The sequence below is a fragment of the Anopheles gambiae genome, chromosome 3 (genome assembly GCF_943734735.2).
Source record: "Anopheles gambiae chromosome 3, idAnoGambNW_F1_1, whole genome shotgun sequence".
In the NCBI taxonomy this organism is placed as follows: domain Eukaryota; kingdom Metazoa; phylum Arthropoda; class Insecta; order Diptera; family Culicidae; genus Anopheles; species Anopheles gambiae.
The window spans coordinates 64,077,048-64,089,268 of NC_064602.1; the positions used below are offsets into that span (position 1 = coordinate 64,077,048).

The 12,221-nt window shown below is 46.3% G+C and overlaps 2 protein-coding genes across 21 annotated transcripts in view; one reads left to right on the forward strand and one right to left on the reverse strand.

The window, feature by feature from the left end:
• Window positions 1–12,221, reverse strand: part of LOC1275286 (serine/threonine-protein kinase 10) — a 47,466-nt gene that overhangs the window by 2,943 nt on the left and 32,302 nt on the right. For 9 of the 20 annotated variants that reach the window (XM_061659511.1, XM_061659510.1, XM_061659514.1 and 6 more), the window contains 11 exons: window positions 11,903–12,213; window positions 11,664–11,807; window positions 11,281–11,322; window positions 10,493–10,568; window positions 7,404–10,414; window positions 7,079–7,324; window positions 6,861–7,015; window positions 6,623–6,791; window positions 6,428–6,534; window positions 6,213–6,345; window positions 3,733–5,449 (listed from right to left, as the gene is read on the reverse strand). In XM_061659511.1, the coding sequence (XP_061515495.1) occupies window positions 4,370–5,449; window positions 6,213–6,345; window positions 6,428–6,534; window positions 6,623–6,791; window positions 6,861–7,015; window positions 7,079–7,324; window positions 7,404–10,414; window positions 10,493–10,568; window positions 11,281–11,322; window positions 11,664–11,807; window positions 11,903–12,213 (5,474 nt within the window). In that variant the 3' untranslated portion in view covers window positions 3,733–4,369. Of the gene's footprint in view, window positions 1–3,732; window positions 5,450–6,212; window positions 6,346–6,427; window positions 6,535–6,622; window positions 6,792–6,860; window positions 7,016–7,078; window positions 7,325–7,403; window positions 10,415–10,492; window positions 10,569–11,280; window positions 11,323–11,663; window positions 11,808–11,902; window positions 12,214–12,221 lie in introns of those variants that run through there. The other 11 variants (XM_061659519.1, XM_061659518.1, XM_061659516.1 and 8 more) reach the window with 3 other exon arrangements.
• Window positions 1,212–2,731, forward strand: LOC1275285 (antigen 5 like allergen Cul n 1). Its single transcript, XM_314523.6, has 2 exons — window positions 1,212–1,932; window positions 1,998–2,731. Exons 1-2 carry the CDS (start codon window positions 1,648–1,650, stop codon window positions 2,487–2,489), a joined length of 777 nt encoding a protein of 258 aa, XP_314523.5. The 5' UTR covers window positions 1,212–1,647; the 3' UTR covers window positions 2,490–2,731.

Genomic DNA, 12,221 nt, shown 5'->3' on the forward strand with positions numbered 1-12,221 from the left:
TTCAAATAATAGCATAAATAATAGCAGTACACAATCGGTTAATTACACTAAACAGGCTAAACACCAACCAGTAAACCAGAAACAGAGAACGGTATTGAACCCTTCACCGATATACAATGAAATATTATAACACAACAGATCTTCTTGCAAAAAATGCATCACATGTAAGAGCAAACATAGCAAATGAAGTTGATAATACGATAATTGAAATGTCTATAACATAAGAAATTCGACAAACGCGTGACACAAATACAGTACGACAAAGTTACCCAGCCAACAAAACAACAACGGCTATATTATGTCACCACACTGTCTGGGTATGGATCAATCACCGATCACCGTATCAATGTTAATACAGATTGGTTGAACCTTTGAACGGAAAAGGGCGAAAAAATGACATATGTCTGCCAACGAAATTACCCTGCGTGCCATTAGTACTAACACATCCACTGCACGGGGAGAGGAGAGCGCAGCGTGTCAATGTGACAAATGTTTATTTTATGCACGTGTTCAAAAAAACGATACATGCATGATGCATCATCGATCATACAGCGCAAGCAGCAAAAAAAATGCATGTGCATGATGATATGCATTCCATTTCAGGGGCACCCCACACGCCATCGAGGACAAAATGTAATGTACTGCGCCTCAAGCGGGTGTCATTATTGTAAGTGGGTTTACAAACAAACGATCAATAACATCACGGATCGCTTTCCAATAGTTACGAAACACGGAGTTAGCGGAGAAATAATTTTAAAATAATAGATATTGTTATCCATCTTTGGTATGGTTTTGTTAGGGGTTTTGATGGTCTTCTAATTAAATCACTGAATGAAATAAAAAAAGAGTTATTTATTCGATATATTTAGGATACTTTCAGCCCATTACATGATTACATGTTCAGTGTCTCTTTTTTTTTCAAATTATAACTATATTAAAACCATTACCGATAAATAATATACTACATACCTTAAAATATTACAATCATGACTACATTAAACGGCTGCAACGCGTTTGCAACAATTTGTCAATTAACACACCCAGAACGCCCCCGTCTCCTTCCTCTCCGTAGTGTGGAGAAGGGAGATCGATTGGAATTAATTTGACAAACCATGAACGATTAAACGCTCAGATACGCAATAGATATGCACGCGAGTAGAAGTGTGATCTTGAATGTTAAGTGTCACACTATTCACCAACAGTCGGTTATCCTTCGACACCTGTGCAACAACCACGTTCGTCTCTTACCCCTCCTGCCATAGGCAGTTTGACTTGCAGCACACGTCTCTACTATCAATCTTATCGGCTGCATCAGCCGACGCTGGGCCTGTCGATGACGTTAGCTCACACGCGGAAGCCTCCACACCAATGGCACAACGGGCACAGAGAGTGCGTATAATCCGAAGGGTGTCATAAGTAGAGTGTTGTTGCCCCCTGTTGCTGCAAAACAAAACAACAGCGCGTATCCTCCTCCTCCACCCGTCCGCGTATGATCTCTTCCAATCTCCCCCTAGGGCTTCACCACCGTGGCGGCACGTACCCGAGGACTCGACGTCGAAGTGGATCAGACGCGCGCTGGTGTGCTGCTCGTTGTGTCAGTACGGAGATAATACCCGGTCAGAACGGTTCGTTCTTACTGCTCGGAAAATGCAACTCCTCATAGCGATCTTCTCGCTGCTTCTGGCAGTTGGTGGTAACTTCACGCACGCCTTCGACTATTGTGCAGCATCGAAGGATCTCTGTCCCGTGCCCGGTTCGCGGCATGTCGTTTGCAATGGGAGGCAATTTGCGCCCGCTTGCAAAAGTCCCAAGCTTATCAAGATGAAACCCGAATACCGGGCACAAATACTGGAGTTTCACAATCGATTGCGGAACAATCTTGCCTGCGGATACTTTCACCGGTACGCCGAAGCGAGTTCGATGGAGGAGCTGGTAAGTTTAAGGGCTTTGAGGACACGATTGGTTTATAACCATCAATTACAATCAATTCCACGCAGCACTGGGACAATAAGCTGGCCCGCATAGCCGAGTACAATGCAAGGACGTGCAGCTTCGAGCACGATGAGTGCCGAAACACGCGCAGATATCGTACCGCTGGTCAGAACCTTGCCATAAATTGGTTCTACGGCATGAACGTGACGGTGGCGCAGGCGTTGGATAAGTTCCAGCGCCACTGGTTCCTGGAGTATAGGAAAGGCCGCCAGAAGATGCTCGACCGCTACACCAAACTCTCGATACAAGCCGGTATAGGACACTTCACGCAGATGATACACGCCGACACGCAGTACGTTGGCTGTGCGATGGTACGCTTTCAAGGCATCCATCAAGGTTTTCCGGTGACACAGTACTATCTGGTGTGTAACTACTCGGTGGGCAATCTGTACGAGCGACCCGTCTATCGGAAAGGTAAACGGTGCAGCAAGTGTAAGTACGGATGCTCGAACTACACGTCCTACCGATGCTTGTGCCGTTCGTCCGTGCGGAACTAGCAAAGTGTGCGGATGAATGTGTACTACTGCTTCGGGGAGATCTGTGTCTGAACAAGGAAAGGATCATCGGTATCGATAGGCTCTGGCGAGGAACTTACGGTGAAAGGGCGGTAAAGTTCAAACGATGCTATTGAACAAATTTAATCATAGTTTTTTTTGTGCGTATATAAATCAAAACTCTTCTTAAGTGTACTTCAATAAAAATAACCTCCGTCCAGTAATAAACCTTGTAAAACCTTTAAGCAGTACTTTGTCCCTCTTGTGTCTATAGTAACAGATACGTTCACTGGTGAACCTAAATCCAACATGCTTCAAAAGATAAGCACGCACGATGCGCTACGTCCAAGTCTTCGCGGGAGCGCCACCCAAACCCACTTTTGTAATGGCGCAGGAAGTGTGCACAACAATCTACAGTACACTCCTATGCTAAAGTACTAACGGCCAACGTTAATTGCACCACTGCTCTTTTCTATCATGTTTAACTCCCGCCTTGAGATATACCTTTTTGCGTTATCCGCAACGTGTTATTGTTCCCCAGGATTGCCGGAAACCAGATGAGATAAATCACCACCCCCAGAGTGTGCAAACATATGACTCACCGTCGCGTGTTGTATATATGTGCGGACGGTTGTGTGCTACACGACACGTGTGGAGTATGTTATGATGAGAAAAGCACAATGAATCTTAATTATCAGTGCGCGCGAACATTAGTTAAGGATGAGTTATGTTACTGTTGGGCCAGATTCGTCACCATCAGCATATAAATGCGTTTCACAAACGCATTTTCAAATGAAAATAAATATATACGCAAAAACACACATACAGTTCATACTGTAAAGCAAACATCCATACAGGTAAACAAACAATAAATTAGTACAAACACACCAACGCGTACAATGGAACATGCTGAAAACGCAATAGATGGGAAATAATTATTCAAAAGTATTAAACACGTAAACGAAACCCACTGGCAAAATAAATGCATGAAATACAAATGAAAGACGACCAAATAAAAAGTAACACAAACAAATCATTGGACCAATTGCACAACAACACAAACACAAAGAGTGGACACATGGTTTGAGGTGCAAGAGTAGATAAAGGAGCTTTTAAGACCAACCTGATTCGATTGCGTTACGCGATTCGCCAAGGAGACGACGAAGACTATATAGTCGAGAACGAAAAGAGGTCGTTTGTGGGGCAAAGCGTGTTCCGACTGTTCCATTATCAGACGCCATACACATACATGCTTAAAAGGGGCTCTATTTCGGCATATTTTGGGAAAAGAACGACCCACTCGTACTATTTTGGGCAATAACATCTCCTCAATAGCGCACTATTTCCAGTATTATCCTTCCAGTAGTAGCACGACTTTGAATTGGAGTTTCTTTTTAAAGTGCCATATGTGCCATATCAAACGAAGTTGCATTGTGCGCTACGAGTTAAAGGTGGATTTCCGTTGACGGTTATCATTCTAGGTTAGTAGACTTTCGTTCCAGTTAGTTGCGGGTTAGTTGGCAAAAGGAAAACGTAGTATATTGTGGAAATTCCATGTAGCATGCTCCGCTCTCCATTAAGATAGTAGATCTGTCGTAGTCTTCTTTCTGGATAACTTGGTTCGTTGAGCTCGGAATATTGGAAGTTTTGAAGGAACACTAGGGTGTGCTGGGCTTTTGGAACTGGTGGATTCGAGTAGTGCGAGGACGATTTTGTGGATGTGACAAGGATATTTGATTCGTGATTAAAAAAGCGACAGTGGCGGAATTCGACGTTCACCGCTACAGATATACACAAACCCAACCGGATGCAGTAGTCGCCGCAATGCCGCAACTTCAAAGTAAGGTACACTAATTGTTATTTTGTTCTAGGACGCGCTTCAATTAAACCACTGTATCATCATCCTTAGTCGGTGCAAGCAACACCGGAGTAGATGGTGATAGTTTCAATCCCGATGGGGTGCTATTGCGACCACCGGTACCATTCGCCACAGGAAGTGGAAGACCTCCGCGGGCGGAACTGAACGTTGTCAGCCGGTTGATGTTCGCATCAGATGCTGTGGTGAACGTATTATCGCCAAGGCGACTTGGGCCCCACCCAGCAGACGTACGGCGTGGCATTGTACCGCCGGATGCCGATTGATGTGATTGTGGAATATTAGACCGATTAGTGATACCATCGAACATGTTTGCCGGTTTGCGATTAGTCGCCTGATTGTTCACACGGATCGATACGACACGGTCCTTCGAGTCGGAATAGTACGACAACGGTCCGCCAGATGGAGTCCCACGGGATACACCATATTCACCACCCCCGCCACCGTAGTAAGCGGATGATGATGAGCTGCCGTACTCATTCCGGCCTGACCGGACCGGTGTGTTCGAGAAGAGGAACGATTTGATCGGTATGCGTGTTGATCGTGATTTGCCCGAAAGCATATCTTCCGATTTGCGCCTCACGTGCACATTGTTAGCAACAACTGGATCATTGGTGTGGATGTACTTGATAGCGGATTGGTACTGATTATTACCATAACCTCTAGCATCATCACCACCACGGCCGGTAACCATTGTAGGCGGTTGATTTTCACCCTCATTCTCTTCCAGCACGGAATCGTATGACGATGCGAGGGACAGTTTGTGCCCGGAGTTGGGCGTATTGGGCATGGACCGGCTAAGATCCGGCACAGAGCTGTGTATACTGTTTCGGTTAGAGCTACTTCCACCACCACCGTATCCACCACCACCACCACCAGCAACTCCACCGTTTGCCATCGTGGGAAGCGTTAGGAACGTACGGGAGCGTGTGATGTTCAGCAGCCGGAGGGAAAGGGTATTGAGGGAATTGGTGCGATTGCGCAACTCCGGTGGCACGGTAAAATCACCATCGAACTCACGGCGATCAACCGGACCCCAGCGGTCTTCGTACTCGTCCACCATTCGGCTCAGATGCTTCTCAATTGCCTACGCCACCCCGGAACGCGTCGACAGATAAAGGGACGTTGGATGGAAAGGAAATTGGGGAAATAGATCGGAAACAAGATTTGCGGGATACGATGGAAAAGGAATTCGAACGGGTACATTGCATTTGTCGTTTGTGTGTGTTGGTGAGTAATATAGAGCGTAGTTTTGATGTTGTACATGTGTGTGAGTTCGGCAGGCATAAGAAAAAAAGGGAGGAAAAACATATTTTATTACGGTTAGTTGAACTGTACAGCAATTGTTATAAAAAAACGAATCGGTTACGCTGAAAATGGGTTATCTGTTAAAAAGCCAATTAGTTATTCTTAGCACGCAACACATGCTACAAGACATTTTTTACACAAATTATTCATAATTATGCCAATCGTTCGGTAACCAACAATCTAGAAACGAAACGATTTGTAATTCTTTGCTGCAACGATTATGATTTTGAAACCTATATAATAAATTAATTATATAATAAAACATCTTTATAGTTCTTAGTATTCATCATTAAAAGATAATCGTTTCGTTTTAGTGAGTAGATCAAAAGATATAAACATTTTTTTGTAAATCAGAAAAGTCTATAAGTTTTAAAAAGATTTGCTCAGCAGCAGCTCTTCAAATGAAGGCAGCAATTATTTTGTTTAGTGTTCGCACCTTCTTAATCAACACAACTATTATTATACCTACGAGATTGTCAGCGTAGAGGGCTAATTTAAATATAACGCATATTCACGTTAAGCATGCTGTAACTGTCACCTACCTGTTTGCGGGGCATGAGCTGCGCCTTCCATTCACGTAACTCCTTCTGCAACGCTTCGTCACATTCGCGAAGTTTTGCTGTTTCATGTTCAAGCAGTTGCTTACGTTTTTCGTTTTGCAGCTGCTCCAGTTCCCTATAGATATGTGATAAAAATATAAAAAAAAAATTACATAAGTAGAGCGATCAATTTGAATGTAAAGGCTCCTCCCACTTACCTAATAGATCCTTCTGAGGTAGCTCTAAGTTCTTCAAGTTGCTTACTGTGCTTGGTTTCAAATCGCAATTGCTCTTGGTTATATCGCTTCTTCTCTTGCTCTTGGAACTGGGTAAGAAACAACAATTAAAATATCAGCTTAAGAAATACACTTCTCGGCGCCACATGATTTGCGAAGTACGGAAAATCTTATTACCTTTTTCAGCTTGTCCCGCTCTACCTCCGGATCAGTGGTCATAGAAATGCGTAACGACTCACGGAACATCATATCGCGAGCCTTTCGCTCGGCGCGTATTCTCTTTGGCAGTGCTCGCCGTTCGATCGTCTGTCGTTTCAACAGTTCCTCTTCTTTCCGGGTGATCATGCTGTGACGAACGCAATAAAAATATAAAATTACTTCCCATTTTAATATTTCCCACGCTATTTGCACATACCGTTTGATTTGATCTAATTCCTTCTCGTGCCGAATAATCATTTGATGCCGTTGCATGAAACAAATGTCCTTCACATGACGCTTCGCCAGTTGATGCTTATCGTGGATATGTTTTTCCTCCAGCTCCCACAGCATCGCTTCCCGGGTTCTCATCGCCTAGTAAACGTAATATAAGCAATCAGCACAAATTCAACGCTAAACTCCACACTGTGATATTACCGTTTGCTTTTGCTGCAGATAACCCTTGTCGGTAGCGGACAGCTTTTCGCGGTAGATTTCACTAATCCGCCGCAGAGCAAGTTCGTGATTTTCCGATAGCGACGATAGAAACGACTTTTCACGCTCCTCGTGTTCGAACTCCATCTGCGTTTTCCGCTTACGGAATTCATCTTTTCGTTTTTCCTTCGGCAGTAGATCCACCTCCTGCTTTAACAATCGTATCTCCTGTTTCAAGCTGTCTCGGAACTATAGACACAAAACAAACGTAAAAGAATGAGAATGAACGTTTGGAAAACGTCTGTATCACATTCATAGATCTACTTACTAGTTTCAGGTCTCGCTCCTGTTCGGCTCGGATCTTTTTGGACGTGTTGCGCAATTCCGCTTCCTGCTGCTGTTCAAACTTCTCCACCGTCTGCCGGTGCTGACGGGCTAGCACGTCCATGTCGGCCTCGAACGTACGCTCTAGCTGTAGCCGTTCCTGCTCGAACTTCTTCTCCTGCTGCTCTTTGGCGATCGCTTCTTTACCCTGCAGGTCATAGAACTGTTTCTTCTCCTGCTTCTGCAGCATCTTGAGCTCGCGCAGCTCCTGCTTGCGGAACAGATGATCGTCGTACAGCTTGTTGTTATCCTCATCGCTGTAGATCACCTTGCTGGTTGTGGTCGTTACTTGTACCCCATCGATCTCAAATTTGCGCGTTCGTTTTCGCGTTTTCTTTTTCAGATTTTGTAGGTGCAATTCCTCCTTGCTAATATTGCGGTTAGCTTTCTGCCGAATGCCGGCCGTACCGTTGCCACCGGCTGCGGCTGCTCCTGTTCCAGCAGCAGCGGCCACACCACCAGCAGCACCGGGAGTTCCCGCCGTGGCTGTTGCCGGAGCATTGCCACCGGCACTGCTACTGACCAAGGTCGATGATCCGGAGGAAGTCGCCCCAGCTGCCAAGACAGGTACCTTATCGTCGTCGAGGTCTAGTGAGGGCATTGGCTTTCGTCGGAGTGTTACTTCCTCTTCCAGCTCTACCGATGCATGCTCGCGACTATCGTGACTAGTGGTGGTTGCAATGCTTTCCGCATCGCTTCGATCGTACAGATGATGCTTCGCTGATACTGCTAATGGAGTCGTTCCACTGCTACCCGTCCGCTGATGATGATTACCACCGATCACCATGCCACCAGCGGCACTACCATGCTGCTGATGGTTCTGATGAATAGGCGTACTGGCGGAACGTACCGAACCACCGCCTTCGAGCGAACCGACGCTACTGTCTGGTGAAATCCGAGACTTTTCTATCTTGCGCTTATTCACAATGATACTGACATCCTCACGACTCTGATGGAATTCACTGCCACCATTATATCTATTGCCATTGATAATTCCTCCACCACTAGCACCACCTTTACCCGTTTGGCTTGGCAGCGAAATCGAGGAACCGGATGGCGATCGTTGCTGTGGATGCTGCTGCTGCTGATGGGATGGCTGCTGCCGCCCGCCGACCACAATATCCACCTTTACGTCATCACTCGATTCGCTCGGACCACAGCTAACGTTGGACAAATCACTGGTGGAGTCGTGGTGATAATGATGCGGTGACGACGCATGCGGATTGTTGATCAGCTGCGGATGATGTTGCGAGGAGTCCTTCACCTTGATCTCCTCCTCGCCAACCGTCACCACCGATACATGACTAGTGTCCAGCAACAACTTGCTGCTGTTGTTTAGTAGATTGTGTCCGCTAGCGTTGAACACATCCCCATCGCCGTACGCATCCACATCCCGATCGGGTGAGCTAGCGTTTGTATCATCCACGAGAAGCACTTCGCGGCGATCATCATATCCCGAGCTGACGATAAGCACCTCGCTTTCGTCCAGCTTTCGTGCAATCGCTCGCCCACCTGCGACCGACTGTGAAAGTGTTCGAATAGGATGGTGCCGCGGTGAAACGTTCTCTAGACTGTCCAGCGACTGAAAGTCATCATCGGTTGACGATTCGTTAACGTGCGTTTTGTTTAGCTCATTCGACACGATAACCACCTCATCGTGGGCTCCGGTACCCGGGGGAGATATGACACGCGAACGCCGTAGCTGAGACGAACCGAACGACTTCGTCGAGGATGCAGACGATGAAGTACCAGAAGAGGCTGCTGCAGCCGCTGCCGGTGGCAATGGAATTGAATTATCAATTATCACCGGTGGGTGGCTCGTGACAACCGTCACCTGCGCCACGTTGCTTGCCAAACTGTTGGAAGGATCGGACAGCACAGCCGCATCGTTGATGGTGATGGATGTCGTTGAGGAGGATGAGGAGGTATTCATCAAGGTGGCATGATGAGGCAACTGATTGCGTACTGTTGAGGGTGTTGAGGTGGTGGTAATCATTTTCACTCCCTCGTCAACTCCTCCCTCCTCTACCAGGGATGAAGGCGGATGCACCGCCCTCGGAATGGCAACATTATTAGTACTAGACATAGCGAAGGCTTGATTTGTCTTCGGCGACGAAGGATGCTCGTGAACATTTATCGTCGGCTTTGCACCCGGCGGCGTCGATGCCTTGGGGCTCTCTTTATCGGACGGTGGCGTCGGTGCATGTTCCTTGCGGGGAGACTTCGTCTGCTCTTCAATCACACCACTGCTTCCCATTCGCATTAGTGCCGGAGGCGGTGGTGGCATTGTACCGTCTAGTGCCTTTGCATCCGGTCGATCGAGAGCCTTTGCTGGCGGTTCACCAGCCGGCGGTGTCTGTGGCGTTTCTGGTGGCGTTGGCGGCACGACATCCTTTGCCACGGAACCACCGAATGTGAGCTTCGCCGAAGTTTGTCGTCCCGTGGGAGAAGTTGGCGTTTGCGGTGGCGGAGGTGCAGGTCCTTTCTTGACGGCGGCAGTGCTGAATGTTCCACCTGCAGCCGCGATTTTTCTCTGCTCATTGCCTCCACCCGGTGTTTCTGCATGTAGCTCTCCCGTGGATGGTTGTTCAGGGACAATTTCTTTAGCCACGGGTAACACCGGCGTGGGAACGTTAACCGCTCCCCCACTGATGTTCGATGAGGAGGACGATGTTTTGATGGTTGTTTCTTGTGTGCCCTCTGCACTGACCGGCGAAGCAACGACCGGCGGTGGCGCGGGTGAAGGCGCTGGTTGGGATTTTTTCATTTCCGTTTTTGTATCTACACTAGGCGGCGGTGCCTCCAGCGGTGCCGCGCCTGCTGAACCAGGCGCTCCGACAGTAGTCGGCGCCGGCCCAATCTTCGATTTGCTGGGATCATCTTCGGTGGTGGGAACGGGAGTAGACTCTTTCGAATCTCTGGATGATTTCGAAAGGGACGTGGGTGTATCTGGAACTGATGCGGGAAACGGAGAATGACATACAACTGTAAGTATCGTGCATCCAGGAAGGTTTTGATATGTTTTTAACTTACGCTTATCAGTTTCTTGACTCTGTAGGGAAGAAGAATCATCATCCAAGTCGAGCGGAAGAGCAGAATTGCGGGGTTCCTGAGGAGTGAAAAAATTAAAGAATAAATTAATATACTAACCATGTTAATATATTATAAAACCAAGCTACATAACAGTAAAACGTATGCATGACAATAAATTTCCATTTCAACTTTAAAACAAGAATGTGAAGGAACGTAGGAAATGTTACTTTGCGGACAGTGCAAATATTAACATTTCTTTTATTTTTCTTTCACTATTCTCATCATCATTTTACATGCTACTGAATAGAATAGAAAAGAAAGCAAGCAAGAAAACCAAAACAAACAACGAAATGAACTTCTACATTAATGTATAAAAACTACGGAACTATTGCCAGACTAGACGTTTACGCACTGCAGTCCGATTTTCCTTTCTCGAGTATAAAGATTGAGTTGTAAATAAAGAGTACACACATGTACATGCCCGATAAACAGCCGAAACGCGTTGAAAAATAACAGAAAACTCTTAAAAACAACATTAAAAATCACAACACTTCAAAACAATATAGGTACCTTGGACGTAATTTTGATAGTTCTACTAGAGGTCTAGAGTTGTACAAAAATCGCATATTTTTAATCGAAATCAAGGCTTTCATCAAATGATACTCAAGCGAGCAAAGAATTACACACTATACATCACACACTTCACGCGCAAGAAAGGGACTTTTTGAAATCGGGCTGTCCTGTTCATTTCGGGGCAGAAACATTCTAGTCTGACAAAACTTACCAACCCTCTGATAGAGCGATCTGCGCTTCGCTTGTCGTTTAGCCTTCTAAAGCGTATATTTGCGTGTTAGTGACATTTTGTGGTCAGTTTCGTTATTTCGTTTGCAATGAGAATAGACCGTTTGCATTTTGGTTTTAAAGGACAGCCACAAGTACAGACGTTAGTATTGCAATTGTGTTCAATTGTTGCAGCGTGTGTTAGAGAAAAGAAAAGAGTTAGCAAGAAAATGAGTTATATCGTAGTGGGTAAGTAGCCGCATTGAAAGATAGTGTGTACACGGTTTGGTTCTACTGCATGAAACCTAAAACGCGGTACGTTTATCAAGAGATTGCACTTCTTAGCAACCGTATCTTCATCGAACGTTCTACCGGTTCGCACAATACGCACCTCCGCTTCCTCGTCCACCAGTTCCTCCTCTACCACGTCCGCCTTGTACTCGAGCAGCAGATCTTTGATGGGCTTCGAGTCTAGATTACCACTAATAAACGACAATCCCATCAGCACCTCCGTCGACGGTCTTTGCTGTGGATCCTGTTAGAAAAATGTGCAAGAAAAAAGAAAGGAGAAATTTAATATCAAACGCTTATGTACTGGTGCAGTTAGCCGCACTTTTCCCTCCCACCTACCTTTACGAGCGCGCGCGCTAGAAAGTCGTTAAAGTGTTTCGACCACTTCGATGGTTGATCCAGCTTGGGTGGTTCACTTTTCTGTATCTTGAGCAGCACTCGCATCGGAGACATTTCACTGTTCGGTGGTTCCATCTGAGCAAACTCGATCAGCGTTATACCGAGCGACCAAATGTCGACCTTGAAGTCGTACGGATTGTCCCGGAACGTTTCGCACAGAACCAGCTCCGGTGCCATCCAGTAGGGCGTCCCGATAAACGTGTCGTGCTTTTGCATCGTGTGCTTGTTCTTGGCCGAAACGCCGAAATCCGCTGCATCA

What these genes read in the sequence shown, in the direction of transcription:
- LOC1275285 (XM_314523.6), top strand. Translation starts at nt 1,648, where the DNA reads ATGCAACTCCTCATAGCGATCTTCTCGCTGCTTCTGGCAGTTGGTGGT. An exon ending in CGAGTTCGATGGAGGAGCTG is followed by an intron (nt 1,933 to 1,997) that starts GTAAGTTTAAGG and finishes AATTCCACGCAG; the next exon opens with CACTGGGACAATAAGCTGGC.